We start from the raw sequence: 27,995 nt of genomic DNA, 5'->3' as shown, positions 1-27,995 counted from the left end.
CAACCCCCCCCCCCATACATACATTGGTATGTAAGTGCTTTATGTAGCATACTCGTGTTTTTTTTTTTTTTTTTTTAAATCTTCTCCTTGAATTCTGCAGAAAAATCTTTTGTAACATAATTTTAAAATTGTACATGCCATGTCAAAAGGGCTCATTTAAAATTTTCAAAGGGTCATACTTTCAAAACCCTTGGAGATACAGACCGACTATTTCGGATATCGCCATAAGTTTGGTACAGGAGTTCCTGGTTTTTTTTTTTGTGCGTGCACTTGCGTGTGAGTCCCCCTCCTTCCTTTTCCAGGGGACTCTGAGAGGGTGACCTGGAACCCTCTGGGTTAATCAGTGACCCAGGGGTTGCAAATTAAACTAGTGGCTCTGTTTTGCTGACATCGTTTGACTCGTTTCTTAAGACAAGGATTTTTTAAGATGTTACCTTGTTGTTGACAGTTTCGGCGATAAACTTCCGCCTTCTTCAAAACAGTCACCAGATGTCGAGTAGTGACGTGCCTCATCAGCTGATGTTACTCTATGGAGGCGTGAACGTCCCGCCCAATTTGACAGGTAGTCCACGCCTCCTGCTGTCAGGTCGCTCCTCCAGGACTGCGCTCCAGGTGTGCGACAGCGCATACGCTCCCTCATCCCGGTTCATAGTCCTCTGCGCCCGCTTGCGTATCTCCACTGCCTCTAAAATCCACTGCTGGTATCTATTTTCTTCAGCGCGAATTACTCTGGCCTCTTCCCAATTCATTATATGATTTTGCCATTTACAGTGGTCTGAAATGGCTGATTTTAGGTTTTCTTGGTGTGCTTTTTCTTTTTCGGATCTTGTGAGTCTTTTTGTTGTTTCTTTTTCACATTCTATTTGGTGTTCTTTTCTGAGCGTATGGAAGCATCTGCCCGTTTCACCAATATAGACTTTATTACATGAACGGCAAGGGATTTCATATATGACGTTGCATTTATTGTCCAGTTGTATTTTGTCTTTGGGGTGAACTAGCAGCTGTTCTTGTATGGTTTGACCGGGGTGTTGATGTGGTATTTCCTCATGGATCGTTGGATGCGTTCTGTAACTCCTTTTATGTATGGTAGTGTGACAAAGCCCCGGTTTGTTTTCTCGGTGTTTTTTCTTGTTTGTTTTTTTCCTTTATTTGTGTCTGTAATTTCCCTTTTCGAATTGCCCACGGTGGATATTGGCAGTTTTTTAATGCCTGTTGGATGTGGTGTTCCTCCTCCTGTTTGTCTTTCTCCTCCATGATGTTCTGTGTTCGGTTGTATAGTGTTCTGATTACTGACATTTTATGTGCTATGGGATGTTCAGATGTCCAGAGAAGATATTGGTCGGTGTGTGTTGGTTTTCTGTATGTTGTAATTCTAATGTTCCCTTCTTCTGTGTGGTGTATTTTTAGGTATAGAAAAGCTATTGTCTTGTCCGTTTCCTCTTCGTGTGTGAATTTGATGTTGCCTGTCTTGTCTATGGAGTTTAGATGATCCGTGAGTTGTTGTGTGTGGCCTGTTTTGGTTATTTCAAGGATGTCATCAACGTATCTTTTCCAGAAGATAGGTTTGCAGTCGTCCGGTGCTGTTTCTATGGCTCGGGTTTCCAGATCCTCCATAAAAAAGTTGCATAGAGTGGCAGATAGCGGGTCCCCCATTGCAAATCCCTCTTTTTGTTTGTAAATTGTACCTCTGAATTGGAAATATGTGGAAGTGGAGATGAAATGCAATAGTTTTATGTCCTGTGCTGTAAGTTTTGTACGTTTTTTCAGGGTTCTGTCTGCTTTTAACCGGTTTTCTACTATGTTGAGAGTGTTTGTGACCGGTGTTTTTGTAAAGAGGGATATGACGTCATGTGATACAAAAATTTCATCCTTTTTTAATCTTGATTTCCTTTAGTTCTTTCGCCAGTTGTTTTGAGTTTTTGCAGTGGTATTCCGTGAGTCCGAGGAGTGGTTTAATTATGTCTGCCAGTGTCTTGGAAAGGTTGTAAGTAACTGATCCTATACTGTCTACTATGGGTCTTAGTGGTGCTCCGGGTTTATGAATTTTCCGTGTGCCGTATATCCGGGGGGTGATGTCTGCTGTGGGGATGAGGTGGTTGTATGTTTGTTTATTGATTTTGTTGTCGTCCATTAACGGTTTGAGTAATAGTTTGTCTTTTTTTTCTTTTCCTCCGTCGGGTCTTTTTTGAGTATTTCATATGTGTTTGGGTCCGTGAGCATTTCATTCATTCGTTTTTCATATTGATTAGTGTCCTTGATAACCATGGTCCTCCCTTTATCAGCCGGTAGTATTGTTATTTTCTTGTTCTTTGTAAGTGTTCTGATGGCTTCCATTTCCTGTTTAGTTGTGTTTCTGGGTGGCGGTCTAGCTGAGGTGAGGATGCCTGCTCTTTCGTTCCTTAATGCGGCTTTCTGTCCTTGGTCCTGTAACATGTTGCATGCTAGTTCCGTAGCCAATATGAATTCTTCATTCGGGATTTTATTTGGTGTGATGGCATAGTTTAGTCCCCGTGAGAGTATAGTGCGTTCTGCTGTTGTTAATGTGTGTTTAGACAGGTTGCAAATCCATTTTTCATTTATTTGCTTGTCCTTGCATTTATTTTGTTTCTTTTTGATAAGCCTATTTAGTTTTTTAATATGGCGTGTTTGTTTTTGAGAATTCTTGTTCTTGTATTATATTCAGATGTTCTTCCATATTTTTTTCCACGTCACTGCTGAGTTTGAACCGGCGTTTGAAATCTTGTGTTCTTTGTGTTATTTCTGTATTTAAATTGTTGATTTTGTTTGTCGTGCATCTAATTCTTTCTCTTACCAGAGTCATTCGCGCTTTTTCGATGGTCCTTTCCGCGTTTCTTGTTGGAATTGGATTTTTTATGTAGAGGCTTGCTGGAATGATGCCTTCGTCTCGGCAGCGGAGATTGAAGCGGAGATGGTTTCTTTGTCGCGCCAGTTTTTTCTTTAGCTTTTCCAGGTAGCGTACCTCTTTGGCACAATCTTCTCCATAACTTATTTTTAATATGTAGTGAAAGTTCATTATGTCTAACTATTAAAACTATTCTTTAAGTTCGTTTCTTAAGACAAGGATTTTTTAAGATGTTACCTTGTTGACAGTTTTGGCGATAAACTTCCGCCTTCTTCAAAACAGTCAAAAACAAACTTCCGCCTTTTTCAAAACTGTTTTGAAGAAGGCAGAAGTTTATCGCCGAAACTGTCAACAACAAGGTAACATCTTAAAAAATCCTTGTCTTAAGAAACGAACTTAAAGAATAGTTTGAATAGTTAGACATAATGAGCTTTCACTACATATTAAAAATAAGTTATGGAGAAGATTGTGCCAAAGAGGTATGCTACCTGGAAAAGCTAAAGAAAAAACTGGCGCGACAAAGAAACCATCTCCGCTTCAATCTCCGCTGCCGAGACGAAGGCATCATTCCAGCAAGCCTCTACACAAAAAATCCAATTCCAACAAGAAACGCGGAAAGGACCATCGAAAAAGCGCGAATGACTCTGGTAAGAGAGAGAATTAGGTGCACGACAAACAAAATCAACAATTTAAATACAGAAATAACACAAAGAACACAAGATTTCAAACGCCGGTTCAAACTCAGCAGTGACATGGAAAAAAAATATGGAAGAACATCTGAATATAATACAAGAACAAGAATTCTCAAAAACAAAAACACGCCATATTAAACTAAATAGGCTTATCAAAAAGAAACAAAATAAATGCAAGGACAAGCAAATAAATGAAAAATGGATTTGCAACCTGTCTAAACACACATTAACAACAGCAGAACGCACTATACTCTCATGGGGACTAAACTATGCCATCACACCAAATAAAATCCTGAATGAAGAATTCATATTGGCTACGGAACTAGCATGCAACATGTTACAGGACCAAGGACAGAAGGCCGCATCAAGGAACGAAATAGCAGGCATCCTCACCTCAGCGAGACCGCCACCCAGAAACACAACTAAACAGGAAATGGAAGCCATCAGAACACTTACAAAGAACAAGAAAATAACAATACTACCGGCTGATAAAGGGAGGACCATGGTTATCATGGACACTAATCAATATGAAAAACAAATGAATGAAATGCTCACGGACCCAAACACACATGAAATACTCAAAAAAGACCCGACAGAGGAAAAGAAAAAAAGACTAAAACTATTACTCAAACCGTTAATGGACGACAACAAAATCAATTAACAAACATACAACCACCTCATCCCCACAGCAGACATCACCCCCCGGATATACGGCACACGGAAAATTCATAAACCCGGAGCACCACTAAGACCCATAGTAGACAGTATGGACCCTTTTCACGTGACGTCACGACAAACGCGGCCGCCATTTTGGACATGTACTACCAGTAGTTTACCACAGCCAACATTGAGGAACGGCAGCAAAGAAAGTGTTTATTTTCAGCAGGACTTCCATCATGCCACTATATTGTTGTGCACCTGGATGTAGTAACCATCAACAAACAAGGCAAGGGTTATCATTTTATCGGATCCCGGTAGATGCTGACCGACGGAGAAGATGGATAGCGGCCATAAACAGGAAAGATTGGCAGCCCTCGGCATACCAGCGCTTGTGCAGTGACCACTTTGTTGGAAGTAAGACGAATAAAATTAGCCAGAAAAGGCATTACATTGCTGTTAACATTCTGTGGCGGCGAGTGTGTAACCAAATAGGCTAAAATAACCCATTGTAACCTCTTTGTTCTTCTGTAGTAGCTATTAGCTAACGACATTAGCTAGTGTTGTGTTCCTTTGCTGTTGGTTGACTGTAGGACAGATCAGAGGCAGTGTCCTACAAACAGCACTTAATTTGAGGGGGAGCAAGCCGGAGCGCGCTCCGGAACCTCGGGCGTTGGCTCCGGCAGCTATTTACACTGGATCCGGTGATCCGACACCTCTTTTGACTATGTAACCAAAAAAACCCCCCCCAAATAATTAAATAAAAAAAATGCAAGTTTATTTAGTGTTAATGTCTGATTTTGATATCTGTCTTGTTGATTTCTCTCATGAAACGACATCCACAAAATATCTGCAGATGAACTTAATTTGCAGTGTTATTACAAAACATGCCCAGAAGCGCGGCGCAGCGCCGCGCCCCTCTCCCCCCCTCTCTTTTTCCGCACCGGAGCCGCTCATCCTCTGCGCTCCGGGACCTCCCACTTTACAAATTAAGCACTGCCTACAAATAAGTGTTCAAAACAAGAGGAACATGTATTTGTCTCTTAAATCCAGGCCGTTCCCTGTAATCTGTAACAACGGTTGGAGAAAGTAATGGCAAATAGTGAGTGCACAAACCATAGAAGGTAAACTGTACACAGCGCCAGGGCAGTGTGATGGTATGTCTACTTTTAGATTGTGTTAGCTTATCAATGAACACACTCGTCACTCGACGAGTTTCACGTCTTTACGACGGATACTTAAATGTGTGTTAGGTATTATTGTTGCAGTCTAAGCAGTCATTGTAGCAGCTAGATGAGCGAGAACCGAAAGGGTCTGTGCCATAAACCGTTATTTCTGTACGGCGTTGCTAATGTGTCGTTACTGTTGTTATTTCTCCCTCTGCTCGCCCTGTAAATGCCCTACGTCGCTGGATAGCGAAGGTGTTTTCTGCATCTCGCTCCTTTTTCTTGTATGTTCTCTGTTTGTCGCCTTCCTCGCATTCGAACCAATTCGAGCCGAAGTCCGCTACATGTCCAAAATGGTGGTCGCGTTTACGAAGGTCACGTGACTGAAAAGGGTCTATAGGATCAGTTACTTACAACCTTTCCAAGACACTGGCAGACATAATTAAACCACTCCTCGGACTCATGGAATACCACTGCAAAAACCCAAAACAACTGGCGAAAGAACTAAAGGAAATCAAGATTAAAAAAGGATGAAATTTTTGTATCACATGACGTCATATCCCTCTTTACAAAAACACCGGTCACAAACACTCTCAACATAGTAGAAAACCGGTTAAAAGCAGACAGAACCCTGAAAAAACGTACAAAACTTACAGCACAGGACATAACAAAACTATTGCATTTCATCTCCACTTCCACATATTTCCAATTCAGAGGTACAATTTACAGACAAAAAGAGGGATTTGCAATGGGGGACCCGCTATCTGCCACTCTATGCAACTTTTTTATGGAGGATCTGGAAACCCGAGCCATAGAAACAGCACCGGACGACTGCAAACCTATCTTCTGGAAAAGATACGTTGATGACATCCTTGAAATAACCAAAACAGGCCACACACAACAACTCACGGATCATCTAAACTCCATAGACAAGACAGGCAACATCAAATTCACACACGAAGAGGAAACGGACAAGACAATAGCTTTTCTATACCTAAAAATACACCACACAGAAGAAGGGAACATTTAGAATTACAACATACAGAAAACCTACACACACCAATATCTTCTCTGGACATCTGAACATCCCATAGCACATAAAATGTCAGTAATCAGAACACTATACGACCGAACACAGAACATCATGGAGGAGAAAGACAGACAGGAGGAGGAACACCACATCCAACAGGCAGTAAAAAACTGCCAATATCCACCATGGGCAATTCGAAAAGGGAAATTACAGACACAAATAAAGGAAAAAAACAAACAAACAAGAAAAAACACCGAGAAAACAAACCGGGGCTTTGTCACACTACCATACATAAAAGGAGTTACAGAACGCATCCAACAATCCATGAGGAAATACCACATCAACACCCCGGTCAAACCATACAAGAACCTCCGACAGCTGCTAGTTCACCCCAAAGACAAAATACAACTGGACAATAAATGCAACATCATATATGAAATCCCTTGCCGTTCATGTAATAAAGTCTATATTGGTGAAACGGGCAGATGCTTCCATACGCTCAGAAAAGAACACCAAATAGAATGTGAAAAAGAAACAACAAAAAGACTCACAAGATCCGAAAAAGAAAAAGCACACCAAGAAAACCTAAAATCAGCCATTTCAGACCACTGTAAATGGCAAAATCATATAATGAATTGGGAAGAGGCCAGAGTAATTCGCGCTGAAGAAAATGGATACCAGCGGTGGATTTTAGAGGCAGTGGAGATACGCAAGCGGGCGCAGAGGACTATGAACCGGGATGAGGGAGCGTATGCGCTGTCGCACACCTGGAGCGCAGTCCTGGAGGAGCGACCTGACAGCAGGAGGCATGGACTACCTGTCAAATTGGGCGGGACGTTCACGCCTCCATAGAGTAACATCAGCTGATGAGGCACGTCACCACTCGACATCTGGTGACTGTTTTGAAGAAGGCGGAAGTTTATCGCCGAAACTGTCAACAACAAGGTAACATCTTAAAAAATCCTTATCTTAAGAAACGAACTTAAAGAATAGTTTGAATAGTTAGACATAATGAACTTTCACTACATATCGTTTGACTCGGTTGCTTCCTTTAACAGAAGTGTCACTGGAAATCATTAATGCTTTTCTGACTGATCACCTTTATTCTACAATGAAAAATTTCTGTTGTGATGGGGGTTATTGCTTCCAGAATGTACCCACACCTCATTCACTTGGTACAAAGGCTAAGTGAATGGATTGATGAGGATGAAAATTGTGGAAATATTTATACATCTGATCTGTTCCCTTCACACTCTCCAGGTCTTTACCCAGTTGTTGCCTTGTGATGGGCCAAAACCCATTAAACTTGTGTTTAAAATTAACGAAGACTCACTTCGTGTACAGCTATGCCACAGGACTTCTATAGTTACCTACTTGATATGTATCATATAAACATTTATACATCTGGTAATTAGATTTATATTGTTTAATTAGTCTACTTTATGCATGATTACAGAGACTCAGATTGTTTTGCAGGTCAAGGGGCCCACAGGGCCCCTCCTGGGGAAAAAACGGGGGCCCATTTCTACAATGGGGGGCACAGTGATTATCCTTCAGTTGAAGCGAACCTAGTGAGCGAAGCGAGCCCAATGAACAGCTGGGGCAGCCCAGGGGCTGTTTTTTTTTCTCAATTCTGTTTTTTTTTTTTTTTGGTATTAGAAGCCAAATGAAGCAATGTAGATGACAAAAATCAATGCTTCAACCAAATATATTGAGATCGTTTAATCAGTGGCAATATTTTGGAATTCAATCACAGGCCACTATACATCACATCTATATTATCTCCTCCTTGTAAATTATAATTTATTTTATTAACTTGTTTTCAGTTTGGTGTAGGTCTATAGTAGTAGTAGTCACCAGTGGTAGTGGTAGTAGTAGTGGTTGCTGTTGTAGTAGTTGATGTTGTAAATCTAGTATGACTAATTACCTTGGGTATCAGTTTTTTCAGGTGAATGTACTCTCTTTCTGCCGAAGAATGACAAAATAGATGTATTTTTCTTTTTTTTCTTATCCATGTTTTCTTGTCTCTTTTGAATATTCGTACATAGACCGTAAGACGCCACCTAGCGAAAGACTTGGATCAGGTTTTACTCGCTTGGACGCTACAAACGGGGCGGCGGAAATACACAAACGGGTCCGACATATTCAATATGGCGGCGGTCAAAACAAATTTATCCGATGCTGAAATCTGTTGAATATCCAGATAATTATGTTGGAAGTTGCATATTTGTGCAAGATTTTCGATATTGAGACTATGAAGTCAAGTAATACCAGTCCCCCCAGGATTCCGCGGGCCTTTTTTGTGATTGTTGTGGGCTAAAATGTCTGATGTTGCGGGGGGGGTTCAAAAAATTGCGATGAAAGTTGCGGTGTTTTTTAGGTTTTTGTTGCGATTACATTGTGGGAGGAAGTGAAAGTTGCGAGAAATTGTTGCGATTTTCTCTTTTTGTGATTAAAATTGAGTGATATGTTGAATATTAAGTTATTACTGAAAAACTGTTGATTAAAAAAACAAAGACACTGAGAAATGGTCCTATAAACAACTTTACCAATATAAAAGATTCCCAGGACTACAAAAATGCAGAAAAATAGGCTTTACTTATCCAAATGCACCTGTTGGTTCAAAAGTTAAAGTGCATAGAACCTCACAGCACAACATGAAGTTACCTTAAAATATAATATAAATGCCTCAGCTTTCATGTAAGAAAAAAAAACTATTAATACTAGTACTGTGTGCAGGTAGTCTCTCCTGAAGACTAAATTAAACAATAATTATAAACTAATAAAATAAATGGCTCAGGCTTCATAGAAGAAAAAAAACAATTTGAACAGAATCTCACAGTATGATGCTGAAGCTGCCTAAACAATGGAAAATAAAATACCATTTTGGCAAAAATGTTGGCATCCATTAATTTCTTGTCTCGTCTCGTCTCGTCTTCTTCCGCTTTATCCGGGACCGGGTCGCGGAGGCAGCAGTCTAAGCAGGGAAGCCCAAACTTCCCTTTCCCCAGACACCTCGGCCAGCTCCTCGGGAAGAACACCGAGGCGTTCCCAGGCCAGCCGAGAGACATAGTCCCTCCAGCGTGTCCTGGGTCTTCCCCGGGGCCTCCTCCCGGGGGGACATGCCTGGAACACCTCCCCAGGGAGGCGTCCAGGAGGCATCCGAAAAAGATGCCCGAGCCACCTCAGCTGGTGCAATGTGGATTGGGTAATTTCTTGTATTAAGTAAAAAAAAAAAAAAAGTAAAGTGCACACAGTCCTTCACTGTAAACATAATACACTTTCAGTAACAGAATTTAAGCCTACATAAAGACTGACTCACACATGCTTCTTCTCTTGAACGGAAACACGGAAGTAAGCAGTGTTGCCTGCTGGAGTGCAATCCTGGAGGGTCTGTAATACGCCACGAAACATTCGAAATAGGGTATAAAATGCTCGCGTCCATAGTGGCCCCTGCCCCTCTCGACAATGCGTTCATTATTCAAAATAGTGCGTCTTAGACGCGGGCGCGCCAACAATCTGAGTCTCTGTGATTTAATAAATTGCAGTTTGTGTGCATGAAAGTAGGTGTCCATAACAGTATCTCTTAATTTAGTGGTGGCCTGTAATTTGTTTTGCATCTGTCACACATGTTTTTAACACCTTAATTGTACTCAAATTTACTTGATGATAACTGTGATTTTCCTCAGGCAAATACACATGCTCCACTCCTGAGGGGAAACATCAAACTGGTGAAGAAACAGCAAACCTTTTTTGAGCGCCAGAACCTGATGAAAGTGAATGAATGGAAGTGGAGAGTTGGATGGTTTAAGAAAGCTGTAGCAGGAGGTGCCAATGAGAATGGCTTTCCTTGACAATCCCACTATCATACTGGCCCACATTCGACAGTCTCATGTGACTAGTGATGACTCAGGAATGTGCGAGATGGTGCTGATTGACCATGATGTTGACTTCGAGAAGTGTTATTTAGGTGCCATATCCACTGGTAGTGGATTGATGGGTTTGTTAGGGGATGGTATTGTTGGTGGAGATATGCAGCCCTGTGAGCTCTCTCAGTCTGTGGACATCACTTCCAGTTGGGACTTTGGTATCCGTCGTCGCTCCAACACAGGTAGGCAACTTTTATAACTATTACCATGGTTTTGAATTCTAAATATTGAACATTTAATGTGCCTTGAAGCAGTCGTCTAAAATTAATTGGGTTAAAAATATAGTGATTCTTATTCTGCACATTTCCATATGGGTCAATTTGAGAATAAAAATTATGATGCAGATTTTTTTTTTTTTTACTCTTTCTTAGCATCGCTTCTGTAGTTTTATTCTCCATTTTTCTTTCATATTTTTCCCTTTATTTCTGTTTGTCTTATAATTGCAGCTTTTCTTTTTTTTCTGTAAAGAGAATGTACTCTCTACAGGCTCAAGCCTATGGCTGAATCATTATAACTGCACTTTTGCTTGTGCGATATTGCTTATAAAATATTAAAAGTGCAGTAACTGAAATTTAATTTTGACACCTATGTTTGTGAGATCCAATTAGACTTTTAGCATTGTTTAACGAAAGAAAATCTATATATTAGGATGGAACAAAATTAAATATGCTTAAAAAAATTAGCTTTCTATATCTATCTTCCACCACAGATATAGAAAATAATGACATTTTATAGAATGGTTTTCATCAAAACATAGCGTCTCCTTTAGGGCATATAGCGAAAAGAATTATGGCCGGATTTACCTCTCATCTTTCATCCAAGTCTGATATTTGCAGCATGCACCCATATATGGGTGGTGGCAATTGCACACAAATTATAGTTATTTTCCTGTAATTATTTTCTTGCATGCATGACATATTCTGAAAAGAGACAAAGCTGGGTATTGAGTATTGCACAATTAATGTAAATAACTAGTGGAGTTAAACAGACAAAATGTCATCAGCTTAATATCCGAAGTCTCTTTAACAGGCCAAATAATAGCAATATTAGTGTGTTTTTATTATATATATATATATATATATATATATATATATATATATATATATATATATATACACACACACATTTTATATATATATATATATATATATATATATATATATATATATATATATATATAAAATGTGTGTGTGTATGTGTGTATATATATATATTAATTAGTGCTGTCAAGCGATTAAAATATTTAATCGTGATTAATGTCGCGACTGTCATAGTTAGCTCGCGATTAATTGCAATTTAATCGCACATTTTTGTCACACGAAAAACCATTGTAATTCTCTTACCAGCATAAAAAAGTGAATGGGCTTGTTTTGTACCAATGTTTTTCTTATTGCAAAGCATAACACGTCTTGACACAGCCACTGCAAACTGAAACCTAAGCTGAGCACCGTGGCTCTTCGTCCCAAGGCTAGCAAGAGAACCATGAGTGAAGTAATCTACTGCTTGAGTTAGTCTATCAGAGAGACAGGTTACACAGTGACGGTAGGTTTGACATGCTTGATTATAATATAAAGTACACTATTATATTAACTTTAAGTTGTTCGTTGATAAATATTGCATTGAATCTGATCTTTACTGTTTCAGCTCACTTAACACATTTTGTACTTTTACACTTTCTGCCTGTTGATGCATCGCGCTGTCCAATCAGAGGCGGCCAAATTTGCATATTACAGGAAGGATTTCTGGGATAGCATTGAGTTTACAGTTCAGAGGGATCTGGCTTCTTTAGACGCTGTCTTCTTAAAACTGAATAAATATTTAAAAAGAGCCAAATGAGCCAGTCTTTTGAATGGCTCTTTTCAAAGAACGGATCACAAAGATGCGAATCCCATCAAAGAGCCATAAATCCCATCTCTACTAGCGCGCCCTGTCCGCGCTGGTTCTTTGAGGGAGGAGAGCAGAGGACTCTGGCTGTGCGGGGCGTGGCTAGCTGCTATCGTTTTTCTAAGCAAAGTCTCTGTTCCAAGTTCCTGGCAGTTTCAAAAGCTTATGAAAAACCTACATCATGTCACAGAGCGTTAATCTCGCGATAAAAAAATTATCGCCGTTAAAATTGAGTCAAGTTAACGCGTTAATAACGCGACATTTTTGACAGCACTAATTGTCCTGGCCCTGACCCTGTTCAGCATAATGTTTACAGCCATGCTGACTGATACCTTCAGAGACCATCATGATCTGACCAAGTCCTTCGACACAATTAGTCGCGAAGGATTATGGAAGATCATGTCGAAGTTTGGCTGTCCTGATAAGTTCAAGGTTAAGGTCAGACAGTTTCACAAAGGGATGTGTGGTCATGTCCAGGACGATGGAGAGGCATTTGTCATCTTTGGAGTGACCAATGGCATGAAACGGGTGTGTCCTGGCCCTGACCCTGTTCAGCATAATGTTTACAGCCATGCTGACTGATGCCTTCAGAGACCATCATGATGGCATACCCTATGCACTTATGTCGCACTGATGGGGGGACTGTTTAAACTCCAAAGACTGCAGGCCAAGACCGAGGTGCTGAACGACGACATTCACCAATGACTGCGCCTTTTGACCCCAAAGGGTTGAGCTTTCCCGGCGAAGGTCGACAGGTTTAGAATGAGTAGGCCATGTGTTTAGATAAATATCTTTGAGTTTTTTTATCATACAGGCATGATAAACATATTGACAAACTTTATACTTTACACTTTCCTATGTGCCCACTGCCAAATAATGTTAGTTATAAATTGCCTCAATTACATGAAACATTAAACTTGTCACTTACTCGGTCACACCAGAGTTGAGGCGCTGAGCTCCCACTTGCATATTCATAAAAGACTATTCACATGGTAATAGCATGATAATCGCTTTCACTCTTTCAGTTTCGATTGTTTTTTTCTTTCGTGGTGGGAACGCCCGCAGGATAAAAATCTGTCCGACATAGTTTAGGCTATTTGGAGGTAAAACTTGTGGCACACGGATTTTATGTGCTTCTGATGATTCAGGACAGCGAATCAATTCATGATTCAGGACTGCGATTCAATAAATCTTTAGAACTGTGACACTGATGATGAGCGGTGCCTTTTTAAATTTTTTTTTACTTCTACTTGATCCAGCCGAAGATCAACTCGAGTAAGTGTAAATATTTCTTCTATTTCTGATGAACAGATCAGTTGGTGTGTGCGCGCATGCTGTATACACAGGAAAAATGACTGAACAATTTTTCCAGAGTTAAAAGTATTTTCCTCAAATAGTTAATTTTGCTCCATTTTGAATTTAGAGAGTAAAAGTTGGAGTGGGAGCAAAGTTAGAGTAATAGTGTAACAGAGTAACAGTTGGTTGTGGCTCTGAGCAGAGTAAAATAGTACAAAAGTTGATTTCAAGACATGCTGAAAAGAGTCAAATACCAAAATAAAGTCAAATATCAGATAAATGAAGCGGTTGTAAAAAGCAGTTTTAGAACTGTGTTGGAATGTGTGAAAAAACATTGCCTTACCCATTGTGACTTGACCTGATGGGATTAAGAGTTGGCAGTGGGAGGGGTTTTCACTCTTCTCATGGAATGGAATGGAAATTTTTTACCGTTCTTATTGAATACCCCTCCCACTGCCTACACTTTATCCCAAAACAATAGGACATCGATTTTTTTTTTGATGGCCAGTTAATTGTCCAAATCAGTGGCGCAGATTTAAGTTTTTGTGCTTGATACATTCCTTAGACTGAACAGAATCGCCTCAAGTGATCAAAACGGTTTGTCCCTACGAAGGTCATGTTTTTTCACACATTCCAACACCGTTCTAAAACTGTTTTTTTACATTTATCTGTTATTTTTTTAAAAGTACAATCATGACATACATACTATATGGATATTATTGTAGCTCAACTTGTGCTGAATACAAAAAAGTCATATGACTTTAAAAATACTGCTTAGATTTGTTGAAATTGACGACAAAATCAGAGTGTGCCAAAATCATGAGAGTGCCAGAAAATACCCTCAGACCCCAGAGGGTAAACCAGCAATTTGGAATCTGGTATGGACTGCCTCTCTGCTGCCTGTGATGACTTCAGCCTCACCATCAGCACTAAGAAAACTGCAGTAATGCCAGCATCAGGTAAAGAGTATGTTGAGCCTGCAATTTCAGTTTACAGGCAGAGACTTGAGCCTGCTAGCAAGTTTACATACCATGGCAGCACGCTGTCCAGATACATCTGTGCCGAATATGAGGTGACCATTTGGATCGCCATGGCCAGCACAGTTTTCAGTAGACTGCGTTCCACTGTTTAGGAACGCAGAGGCATCAGCCTGGAGACCAAACTGAAACTGTACAGGGTTGTCATCATTACTGACTCTTCTGTACGCATGTGAGACCTGGGCCATGTACTGTATGTCAGGACAATCCAGCATTTCTATACTACCTCTTTGCATCGTCTGATGCATATTCAGTGGTAGGTTTGAGTTCCAGATACAGAGGTTCTCGAGAATGCCAGACTCCCCAGAATCTACTGTGTGTTCCAGAACGCCCAGCTCAGATGGGCAAGGCATCTAATCTGCATGCCAGATGATTGGTTCCCAGAGAGACTATGGTGAACTCTGTGAAGGGAAGCGTTCTCTCAACCCTCCAAGACAGTGCTTTAAGGACCGTTTGAAGGAGGCTCTTAAGAGCTTTGAGGTCAACCTGGACATCTGGGGGAAAAATCAACAAAGGACAGACCAGGTTGGAGAGCTCAAATCCACAATGGTCTCCTGAAATCTGAGCAGCACCGCTTTGAGACAGCAAAGGAGAAGAGGCCTAGGATGAAAGGAAATGCTAGAAGCAGCAGTGTTCTCACAGGGACTGCAGAATGTGTGCTCCACATACGGAGGGGGTTTCGAGATCGCATTGGCCTCATTAGCCATACGTGTGCACTCTAGCAACAGCTAGTTGCTGCTTGCCTGTGGTTCTCATTGGAAATAATGGACAAGAGAAGATGGGTTATGCCTCCTTGATTGGCAGATTACATACAGTGGGGTCCAAAAGTCGGAGACCATATTGAAAATCTGGGATTGTTTTCCTTTTAAAATTGAAAATAAACAGAAGGTTTTAGAATTTTGATGTATTTAAAACAAAGAAAGTAAACATTCCATATCTCAGATATTTAATATTCAAGATTCTGCACAATTTCTAGGTCTCCATTTAAATGTAAGCAAATTTGTGGTATTGACCATGTTAACTGTCCAGAAGATCAGATTTTTCTCATGCCTAATCTCCTCTGTTGAAGCATGGCTGCTATGGATTTGATCTAATTTGGATCAAAAAGTTTTGCACAAGCTTGTGGAGTCCATGCCAGCTTGAATGCACAGCCCTTACAGCAAGAATGGGACATACCAAGCAAGAAACTCTGTAATTCATGTAAATATTTCAAATGTTCTAATTTCACTCAAGTTGTCAATATTATAATTTACAAGAAAAATTGTTAAATTAGAAAAGAATGGGGAAAATGGAAGCATTTTCACTAGAGGTCTCAGACTTTTGGACCCCACTGTATATCTGGTGTTATGTTTGAGTAAAAGTAGTACTTTAATAAAAGGCCACCTTTATTTGTGGATGCATGCCTATGGTATACAATACCAGTCAAAAGTTTGGACACACCTCCTAATTCAGTGGTTTATTTTTATTTTGGACACTTCATGTCTTAAAATAATAATGGACTGTTTCTCTTATTTAGTTGAGTGATTCTTGACATGGATTATGACAGTTGTCAAATAGGATTATTTAGTGTATTCTTATTTACTGTTTGATGGTCTCAAACGCATTAAGAAGGCAAGAAATTCTGCTAATTAACGTGTGTGCAAAGCTGTTATCAAGGTAAATGGTCACTACTTTGAAGAATTTAAACTATATTGGGGGGGGGTTTAACACACCTTTTTGTTTAACACATAATTCCATACATTTGATAGTTGTGATGTATTTGGTATTATTCTACAATGTAGAAAATAGTCAAAATATAGAAAAACTTGAGTAGGTGTGTCCAAACTTTTGACTGGTATTGTACATACACTGTAAAAAATGATTTGTTGTTTTAACTTAAAGTTAGTACCCGGGCTTGCCTTAAAATTTTGAGTTCATTGAAATTCATATAGTAAGTTAAATTGTTCACCTCGTTGTGTTAACTTACTTTATTAATTTCAATGAACTCGAAATTTTAAGGCAAGCCCGGGTACTAAACTTTTTTAAGTTAAAACAACAAATCATTTTTTACAATGTACAAGCCAATATCACACAAGCAAAATACACTTAAGTTTGAGGTCAGAATCACATTTAATTGAGACACACCTCAGCAGTCTCAAACTCCAAACTTTGTACAGGGTAATCGGGACTCTTCTAATATGAATTGTACAACAATTAGTTCTAGTCCACTAATTTTTTTGGACAAGCGACATTTGTACAGTTCACTGTAAGTCTGCTTCTGTGTTCGCTACATAAAATTCCACTTCTGCCAGTGGTTCATTACATGCTCCTTTCCTGCTGAAAAATCCAGCATAGTCTGACCTACCAGATGCCAAAAGACAATAAAGCTGGCAAGTGCTAAGAGATGGAAAGAATTGAATTACTACTACAAATGCAACATTGTAGACAAGTTGTTTAAAAACAATACAACAGCAAGGCCATTAGAAATACCATTTGGACTTACCAAAAGCCTGACCAGCTCAGTGTGTTTTTGGCACCTGGTCAGATTGTGTATTTTGGGAGTGGTGTTTTCTAGTTAAGGGTTGATGAAAACTGACCAAATTGATGTTTAATCAAATTTGTACTCAGACTTTTCTCTGTGCTCCTGTTTTTCTCATGTCACGAGCACCTGTGCTGCTTGGTAAATAGCTGCAACAAAGGTGTACATTGGGACTGTAATAAGTTGGGGGAGCAAGTGGTGTGTGTGCGCGCGCGTGCGTTTTTTTATTTATTTATTTATTTATTTATTTATTTTAAACTTTCATGTTGATGAAAATGAGGGCAGCTGTGAAGTTTGTTAGACAAATAAAATCCCACGCTCATTAACATTGGATTATTAGTGTAATAGTGTATTGGATGCTCATGTGGCACTGCGCAACACGAACATGGTTGGTTGTTCCTTCAACTTCAGTAACTATTGCAAAGTGGTTTGAATCAGTAATTTATTTTGTAAAATAGAACAAACTTTTATAAATTGTACACACGTAGAAAACAAACTGATAGCTGTGGAAGTGGGATTAAAAAAATATGGCAGCTTATTGCTGGCAAAACAGAAATAATGAACCAGTATCATCACAGTATAATGTGAAAAGTTTGTGATGTGTTTTTCACATTTTAACAACATTGAGTTGTAACAAGATATTTTCACATGATTGACAAAAACTGATCCGGTGATTGTGACACGTAATAGCAAACTTTTCTAGTTAGAACAATATATTTATCTTCTCATCTCATCTCATTATCTGTATCCGCTTTATCCTTCTACAGGGTCGCTGGCAAGCTGGAGCCTATCCCAGCTGACTACGGGCGAAAGGCGGGGTACACCCTGGACAAGTCGCCAGGTCATCACAGGGCTGACACATAGACACAGACAACCATTCACACTCACATTCACACCTACGGTCAATTTAGAGTCACCAGTTAACCTAACCTGCATGTCTTTGGACTGTGGGGGAAACCGGAGCACCTGGAGGAAACCCACGCGGACATGGGGAGAACATGCAAACTCCGCACAGAAAGGCCCTCGCCGGCCACGGGGCTCGAACCCAGGACCTTCTTGCTGTGAGGCGACAGTGCTAACCACTACACCACCGTGCCGCCTATTTATCTTATGAAATAAATTATTTTAGAACAAAACATTCCACATTATAATGTGATAGAACATAAAACATAAGTCATCAAGAGTAATTTTTATTTTTAGGCTATAACATGAAACTCGTGTTTGAATGAGGAAACTGCAGAGAACAAATAAACTGAGGAATATTTCTCATTTCCACAATTTGATTAAGTTCTACTTTATGCTTGGGTTGAGACATGGGACAAGTCTGCTGTTATTAAGCATGATGGATGATGTTGTAACATCTCCTTAATGTGACTTGTTTCATGTTACAGCAGTGTGTTAACATGAAACGTTTGGGTCATAGCTCCATCCATCCGCCCGTGGCTCGGGGAGTTGGAGGTGCCTGTAAATTTTGGCGGGGCTGGGACCTTCGGTGGCCAAGTTTTTAATTTTTAAATCCCTGCGTGGCTGGAGCCAGGACTCGTGATAAAGTTTTGCGCGAGTCGTGCTCGCTCCTGACGTTGGATCGGGCTGTGCCTGGGCTTATTCAAATGGTCTCAGGGAGAGGGATGTGCCTGTAAATTTTGGTGGGGCAAGGACTTTGGGTGGTCGAGTTACAGTGGTGCTTGAAAGTTTGTGAACTCTTTAGAATCTTCTATATTTCTGCATAAGTACGACCATCAGATTTTCACACAAGTCCTAAAAGTAGATAAAGAGAACCCAGTTAAACAAATGAGACAGAAATATTATACTTGGTCATTTATTTATTGAGGAAAATGATCCAATATTACATATCTGTGAGTGGCAAAAGTATGGGAACCTTTGCTTTCAGTAACTGGTGTGACCCCCTTGTGCAGCAATAACTGCAACTAAACATTTCCGGTAACTGTTGATCAGTCCTGCACGCCAGCTTGGAGGAATTTTAGCCCATTCCTCCGTACAGAACAGCTTCGACTCTGGGATGCTGGTGGGTTTCCTCACATGAACTGCTCGCTTCGATTGGATTAAGGTCAGGACTTTGACTTGGCCATTCCAAAACATTTAACTTTTTATTCTTCTTTAACGATTCTTTGGCAGAACGACTTGTGTGCTTAGGGTTGTTGTCTTGCTGCATAACCCACCTTCTCTTGAGATTCAGTTCATAGACAGATGTCCTGACATTTTCCTTCAGAATTCGCTAGTATAAATCAGAATTAATTGTTCCATCAATGATGGCAAGCTGTCCTGGCCCAGATGCAGCAAAACAGGCTCAAACCATGATACTACCACCACCATGTTTCACAGATGGGATAAAGTTCTTATGCTGGAATGCAGTGTTTTCCTTTCTCCAAACATAACACTTCTCATTTAAACCAAAAAGTTCTGTTTTGGTCTCATCCATCCACAAAACATTTTTCCAATAGCCTTCTGGCTTGTCTACATGATCTTTAACATACTGCAGATGAGCAGCAATGTTCTTTTTGGAGAGCGGTGGCTTTCTCCTTGCAACCCTGCCATGCACACCATTGTTGTTCAGTGTTCTCCTGATGGTGGACTCATGAACATTAACATTAGCCAATGTGAGAGAGGCCTTCAGGTTGCTTAGAAGTTACCCTGGGGTCTTTTGTGACCTTGCCTTGCTCTTGGAGTGATGTTTGTTACTCCTGGGGAGGGTAACAGTGGTCTTGAATTTCCTCCATTTGTACACAATCTGTCTGACTGTAGATTGGTGGAGTCCAAACTCTTTAGAGATGGTTTTGTAACCTTTTCCAGCCTGATGAGCATCAACAGTGCTTTTTCTGAGGTCTTCAGAAATCTCCTTTGTTCGTGTCATGATACACTTCCACAAACGTGTTATGAAGATCAGGCTTTGATAGATCCCTGTTCTTTAAATAAAACAGGGTGCCCACTCACACCTGATTTGTCATCCCATTGATTGAAAACACCTGACTCTAATTTCACCTTCAAATTAACTGCTAATCCTAGAGGTTCACATACTTTTGCCACTCACAGATATATAATATTGGATCATTTTCCTCAATAAATAAATGACCAGGTATAATATTTTTTGTCTCCTTTGTTTAACTGGGTTCTCTTTTCTTTTTGGACTTGTGTGAAAATCTGATGTTGTTTTAGGTCATATTTATGCAGAAATATAGAAAATTCTAAAGGGTTCACAAACTTTCAAGCAGCAGAGTGTGTGTGTGTGTGTGTGTGTGTATGTGTGTACATAGACTGTGTGTGTGTGTGTGTGTATATATATACAGTGCCAGTCAAAAGTTTGGCAACGCCTTCAAATTCGATGTTTTTATTTTTTTAAATTTTTTCCCACATTGTACTGAAGTCATCCAGACTATGCAGCAACACGTAAGGAATCATTTAGTAAACTTTAAAATGTTAATCAAACCAAAATATGTTTTAGATTCTTCAAAGTAGGCACCTTTTGCTTTGATTACAGCTTTGCACACTCTTGACATTCTCTCACTCAGCTTCATGAGGTAATCACTCGAAATGGTTTTCCAACAGTCTTGAAGGAGTTCCCAGAGGTGCTGAGCACTCATTGGCTGCTTTGCCTTCACTCTGCGGTCCAACTCATCCCAAACTTCAGACTGACTGACCTTCATTTCTTAAAGTAATTATGGACTGTAGTTTTTCTTTACTTAGTTGAGTAGTTCTTGGCATAATATGGATTAGAACAGTACTCAAATAGGGCCATTCACTGTATACCAACTCTACCTCTTCACAACACAACTGATGGTCTCAAACACATTAAGAGGTCAAGAAATTCAAGAAGTTAATAACTCTTGACAAGGCACAGCTGTAAACTGAAAGCCATTCTAGGTGACTACCTCATAAAGTTGACTGAGAAAATGCCAAGATGTATAAAGCTGTCATCTAAGCAAAAGGTGCCTACTTTGAAGAATCTAAAATATAAAACATATTCTGGTTTGATTAACACTTTATTTTTTTATTTTATTTTATTTTTTTTTGTTCACCAAATAATTCCATATATATTTCTTCATAATGTCGGTGACTTTAGTATTAATCTACAATTCAGAAAATTTAAAAATAATGAAAAACCACTGAATTAGAGGCGTTTCCAAACTTTTGACTGGTACTGTGTGTGTGTGTGTGTGTGTGTGTGTGTGTGTATATATATATATATATATATATATATATATATATATATATATATATATATATGGCGGCACGGTGGTGTAGTGGTTAGCGCTGTCGCCTCACAGCAAGAAGGTCCTGGGTTCGAGCCCCGGGGCCGGCGAGGGCCTTTCTGTGCGGAGTTTGCATGTTCTCCCCGTGTCCGCGTGGGTTTCCTCCGGGTGCTCCGGTTTCCCCCACAGTCCAAAGACATGCAGGTTAGGTTAACTGGTGACTCTAAATTGACCGTAGGTGTGAATGTGAGTGTGAATGGTTGTCTGTGTCTATGTGTCAGCCCTGTGATGACCTGGCGACTTGTCCAGGGTGTACCCCGCCTTTCGCCCGTAGTCAGCTGGGATAGGCTCCAGCTTGCCTGCGACCCTGTAGAAGGATAAAGCGGCTAGAGATAATGTGATGTGATGTGTGATATATATATATATATATATATATATAATATCTCATTATCTCTAGTCGCTTTATCCTGTTCTACAGGGTTGCAGGCAAGCTGGAGCCTATCCCAGCTGACTACGGGCGAAAGGCGGGGTACACCCTGTACAAGTCGCCAAGTCATCACAGGGCTGACACATACAGTGCGTTTACATGCACATCCAAATCGAGCTACTGTCAGTAATCGAGCTAAGGGTCCCAGCAGGGGTGCCAGAGAAATCCAATCCTACATGCACACAAGGAAATCAAGCTATTGTGTGAGGTACATTGTGCACCCGAGCCACAGGTGGCGCTACACGCCCCATCGTGTTGGTACACTTCCGGTTGTCGTCATGAAGAAGAGCTATTCAAGAGTATAAACAAAGTTATCCCTCCTAGGTTCTTTCAACCTGTTAGATTAATGGAAATGTTTTTTTTTCTTTCTTTTTTTCTTTTCTTCTCCTTAGTTATAGGCCGACTGTTTTTGAATGTACCCTGACTTGCGTGCAAATGTCATGTTTCAATTTTTGACAATGAAAATGATTGACATTGTTATTTGTATTCTTGGAAAGATTCAATAAAAGAAAAATATTGGAAAAAAATAGTTATCAGTTATGTGTTCACAAGAAGAGTGTTTGTAGTTTGTATGTATGAACAGAAGTGTTCCTAATAAAATGGCCACTAAGTTGAAGTTGATCTATAATGAACATATTAACTGTTAGCCTGCTAACATGCTAATAACTTACCAACTAATTGGAAATGGGTGCGTACATGCCCAGACAAGTGTTCCTAATAAAGTGGCGGCTAAGGTGACGTGTCATGCCGACCGAGGCTGTTTTTTTTTTTTTTTCCGACCGAGACTGTTGTGTTTCCCGCTTGTGGTCTCGTCACTTGTCACTTCCGGAAGGGGCAGTGCTGAAGTAAGTAGCTCGACTACATAGCTCGATATGGTTTACATGCACTAAGTAGCTCGGCTACAATCGCATAATCTAGGTCGCGTAGCTCGATTACGAGAAATCAAGTTTGGTTCAATTTCAGCCGAGCTAAAGTGTTTCCATGCCATTTAGAACTTCGATTTCAGTCGAGCAACGGCAGAAATTCGATTTTCTCTATGTGCATGTAAACGCACTCATAGACACAGACAACCATTCACATTCACACCTACGGTCAATTTAGAGTTAACTGGTGAGTTAACCTAACCTGCATGTCTTTGAATTGTGGGGGAAACTGGAGCACCCGGAGGAAACCCACGCGGACACGGGGAGAACATGCAAACTCCGCACAGAAAGGCCCTCGCCAGCCATGCGGCTCGAACCCGCACCTTTTGCTGTGAGGCGACAGCGCTGACCACTACGCCACCGTGCCAAGATATATATATATATATATATATATATATATATATATATATATATATATATATATTATCACAATATATGTATGTGTGTGTACATGATGATTTGTTTTAACACTATACTATTTATCTTTCTATGACCTAAAATATTTCATGTTAAAACATATGTTATAACAAACTTTTCTCATTATAACGTGATACTGATCATGGTTCTTTTCATGGTGTGATAGCAATACGCTTCCATAGCCAGCTTTCAGTGTGAACCATAGTAAAGTCGTGTTTTGAAATTTTTATTTATTTATTTTTTTAAATGTGCAAAATCTAGTCTGAATTTGTTATTGTTCTCTGTGATGTACTTTAAACATTGTGTTGCCATGAACTGGGGCAGAAAGATGATGATACCAAATGAGTCAAGTATGTGAAGTGCATGGACAGAGTCATGTGGTCTATGAAGCATTCTGTTAGTATCCATCATGTCCTGCTTGAACATTCTTAATATTTTTACAAGTTCCAGGGCACTTTAATCTATTTTTAAAACTTAAATATCCATATTATCTCAGGGATTCGTGAAGTCCATGTTTTTCTCTCTTGGCTTGGCTCTGGTGTTGGGTTGGTTGATTTGGTGGAAAGTTGTTCACGTTGGTTGGGCTGGGTTTATTTTCTTAATTGGATAAACATATGAGCAGTTTGTCTACAGGAGAGGAGGAGAATTTCATGGGGCCAAAGCCTACTGGTAAGCATTTACTAACTGAGGAACTGTAAAATTGTTCTCTGTGCTTTCAATCAAATTTTATACATGTAGTCAGAATGTGCCAGTAGTGTGTGTGTGTGTGTGTGTATATATATATATATATATATATATATATATATATATATATATATATATATATATATATATATATATTACACACACACTTTTTATATATATATATATATATATATATATATATATATATATATATATATATAAATAAATAAATAAAATGAAGGAATGAACCCTTTATTATCACTGTTACCAGTGAAATTGACCATCAACCTGTCCTTACAGAGGGGGAACAGGACAGGAAGACAGGGATAAAAGAAAAAGAAACACAGTAGTAACATGAGGAAAGATGAGGAAAAAAAATGTCTATATATATTAGACACACATACACACTCTCTCTCTCTCTCTCTCTCTCTCTCTCTCCTCTCTCACACACTCACACACACACACACACACATCACTGTTTTCCCCAGAAAAAAATGAAAGCCCTAAATTCTGGCATGATAATACACAGACAATAGAGCGCCAACGGCGCAAAGCGAAACTGGGGGGGTCCGGGGGCATGCCCGTCCGAAAATTGTTTTTGAAAATAGATGCTCTCAGGTGCATTTTCAGGGTCTCTGAGAGGTTTTAGATGCATGATTTATAGGATCGATTTTACCAGTGTTTCAATTATTTCTGACCTAAATAGTTTTAATGTATACACATTTGAAATTTCACCTTAAAGTTCAACATGCAAGTTAAACTGTTTTGTTATAGATTACTTAGGTATATGATAGATTGAAAATCTACTGGGATACCTTAATTATCTATGATCAAGTAGTGTTGTAACACAAATGTTCATGAAAATATGAACAGTGGTTTCCTCCATCTTATGCAATCCAATGAAGAGAATCGATCATCATGACCAGTGGTTGATCACAAAGGTATCTGAACCTATGAACGGCCACCTAAAATAAGTTGCTGTATTACTATAACTGTAATGATTTAGAATGTTTCTGATGCAATTACCATAATATATGTATAACTAAGATACACTGAAAAGAAAAGTAAGACAATTGCATATTATAAAGTTTAAAATTTGGCACTAGATTAAGATTAAAACATGTTTAAAGTAAAAGAAAACTTAATTCATATATTTAAGGTTGCAGAAAGATTATGTACTTATAAACACATTTATGAAGAGAATTTATTAATAAGTGTCAAATATAGTGTCTCATTCTCATTATCTCTAGCCGCTTTATCCTTCTACAGGGTCGCAGGCAAGCTGGAGCCTATCCCAGCTGACTACGGGCGAAAGGCGGGGTACACACTGGACAAGTCGCCAGGTCATCACAGGGCTGACACATATGCCGCTTTTCCACTACAAACGCGGCTGAGTCGGGCTGAGCCGTGCCGTGCTGAGTCGAGCTGAGCGGGGCTGTTGGAGTTGCATTTCGACTACAACCGCGCTGAACCGTGCTGGCTGGAAGTGGGTGGACACATTGGGTGGAGTTAGCGAAAGTGGGTGGACGTCACGTGATGTCGTTAAGCGGCGCAAACAGTGACATCAGTGAGCTTTTAAGCGGTAGTCTCACGACCCGAATAGTAAACAATAAACATGGAGGACATGGAGTCGTTAGTGTTGCTGGTCTTGGTGCTGTGGCTTGTTGTCACCGACAACGCCAACAGATACTGGCAAGAGCGTATAGATGAGGCGAGGCGCATAAGGCTTCAGAAATTCTCGTAATTCGTAATTCTTCTCCTTCCGGGTTTACGGTGTTTACAGATCCCAGCGCGCTCGCGGGGCGTGTGTGGGCATGTGAGGACACTCCTCCTCACCAATCAGTGCACAGGGGAGTGTCTGCTCACGCCCCCAGCCTCACTCGGCACGGCTTGGCTCGCTTCAGCCCCACTCCAAAACGGTGCGAGTTTTAGGGGCTAAGCAGGGCTGAAACGAGCTGAGTCGTGCTGGTTTTTGGTAGTCGAAACGCGAGCCGTGTCGGGCTGAAGTGAGCTGAAGCGAGCTGAAGTGAGCTGAAAAAGGGTAGTGGAAAAGGGCCAATAGACACAGACAACCATTCACACTCACATTCACACCTACGGTCAATTTAGAGTCACCAGTTAACCTAACCTGCATGTCTTTGGACTGTGGGGGAAACCGGAGCACCTGGAGGAAACCCACGTGGACACGGGGAGAACATGCAAACTCCGCACAGAAAGGCCCTCGCCGGCCACGGGGCTCGAGCCCGGACCTTCTTGCTGTGAGGTGACAGCGCTAACCACTACACCACCGTGCCACCGTCAAATGTAGCATAATTTCAAATAATAATGATAAGCATATTTGGCAGTGTGATGTCACTGTGACCCTTTAACAAAAGAATAATCCTGAGCCTTCTTTTGTTAAATGGATCCCAGTGACCTCACACTGCCAAAAATGCTTATGATTATTATTTGAAATTATGCTATATTTGACACATTTGGACAACTTCACTTCCTTAGAGCGTTTATAAGTACATAATCTTTCTGCAAACCCCAACTAATGAATTAAGTTTTCTACTCCTTTAAAGCAGATTAATTCTCCTTGGCTTTTGCTTGGCCCAATGTTGACCAACCCTCTCAAAGTCCATCTCGCGGTCATCCATGCTGATGTGGATCAAATTGTCTAGCGAGCGCTTTTTGAGCCAGTCGCTGTGATCAAAATTGACGTCGTTTTCGTTGTCGTGACAGTTGTCTGGTTTTGTGTGCCATCACTCACGTGGGTTTGTTGATGTTTAGTCAACCAGTCTTTGATCAAAGCCGTAATGATAATAGACTAGGTCAAACTTCTGTGGTTAAAATCAGTTGGCTTTGTCCGTCTGGTGGAGGACAACATCGGCAGCCAATGAGATCGCTTATAATGAATTGGAAAATTCCGGGATGTCTGACGATTTCTTTCGATATTTTTATTGGACGGTTTGAACACGTGATCTTAACAGCCAACAGATTACAGTTTGTTTACATCATACCACACGGACATATTACTTTGACAGAATCAACACAAACATTGGAAAAAAAAAGACTGCTTGTTTAACACAAATATCAATCAATATGTAAATTAATCTGTTATTTGCTCTCCTATGTATAGCCTAGGTCACAACCGGACGTACGATTTTTTTGGCCGGGCGATTTTTGGCGTTTCCCAAACCGCTGCGGTTTTTTTTTTGTTCATGGAGAAAGACGCGTGTTGGCCGTAAGTTTGTCTTGCAACCTGAAAAAAACATAAGCGCCCGCAGAGTTTGTTTGACATGACAAAGAACCTCTGCGGCCGGTCTACGGCTCGAAAATCAGCACGTCATGCGCGTGCCCTCCGTGTGTTTCACGCGCGCCCTCCGTGCGTTTCTTGCGTTTTTTGCACGTGGACCGGCCGTGGGAGCACGTACAGCCGGTTGTGACCGAGGCTTATCTAGTTACTTGTGGGTAGGAAATTTAATGTATCAGTATAAATCTAAGCGTATCGGATTTTAACTAAAGCGACTAAGTGTATCGGCAGGCAGAGCAAACGTATCGGGCCCGATACGCTAAAACGCTTTGGGGAAACCCTGTGTTTTACACACACACACACACACACACACACAGTCATTCCCCAGTTAACTTTTAAACTCTCCATTGCTGGTGTATAATATTAAAAAATAAAATCCATAAAGAAACATGCTAACTTTACATCACTTAATCTTAAGGTACAATGCTGGCAATTTTTATCAGGCCTTGCATTTTAATAGATAATGACACCTGAGTGAGTTATGTTTTTGTATTTTAATTACAACTGGCTTAAAATGTTTTCATCTGGAAAATTGCTAAAGTCAAAAATTGTCTTGATTTTTTTATTTATTGTAAAGCTCAAAGGTTGGAAAGACTAAGAAAGGAACGACAGAACCAGATCAAGTGTAAAAACATTCCATGGAAGGAGAGGACATCATCTCAGTCAGGTATTTCATCCTATATGTCGGATTATTTTCTCGTAAGTGTATGCATTACAATTTCTGTTTTTATAACTTGCTTCTTGAATATTTTTGCTTTAATTTTTTTTAGCTGAAGACTTGAGTTTCCTTTTTGAAAAGAAGGACTTTAAGGAGAGGCCTCGAAGCACAGGGACCAAATCCACCCTTTCTCTGCGCCTAGAGCAGTGTCCTCAACAGCTCAACAACCCCTTTAATGAGTACTCCAAATT

General features: G+C 40.1%; 1 protein-coding gene across 6 annotated transcripts in view; it reads left to right on the top strand.

Annotated features, from left to right (window-relative positions):
• Positions 1 to 27,995, top strand: part of mapkap1 (MAPK associated protein 1) — a 527,166-nt gene that overhangs the window by 42,289 nt on the left and 456,882 nt on the right. For 5 of the 6 annotated variants that reach the window (XM_060912998.1, XM_060913002.1, XM_060912997.1 and 2 more), the window contains 4 exons: positions 10,098 to 10,519; positions 23,741 to 23,776; positions 27,664 to 27,753; positions 27,857 to 27,995. The exon at positions 27,857 to 27,995 is cut by the window's right edge and continues 10 nt beyond it. In XM_060912998.1, the coding sequence (XP_060768981.1) occupies positions 10,243 to 10,519; positions 23,741 to 23,776; positions 27,664 to 27,753; positions 27,857 to 27,995 (542 nt within the window). In that variant the 5' untranslated portion in view covers positions 10,098 to 10,242. The remainder of the gene's footprint in view (positions 1 to 10,097; positions 10,520 to 23,740; positions 23,777 to 27,663; positions 27,754 to 27,856) is intronic. The other variant, XM_060913001.1, reaches the window with a different exon arrangement.

This window comes from Neoarius graeffei, chromosome 28 (genome assembly GCF_027579695.1).
Source record: "Neoarius graeffei isolate fNeoGra1 chromosome 28, fNeoGra1.pri, whole genome shotgun sequence".
NCBI classification, from domain to species: Eukaryota; Metazoa; Chordata; class Actinopteri; order Siluriformes; family Ariidae; genus Neoarius; species Neoarius graeffei.
This window is presented reverse-complemented; position numbering and strand designations above follow the sequence as displayed.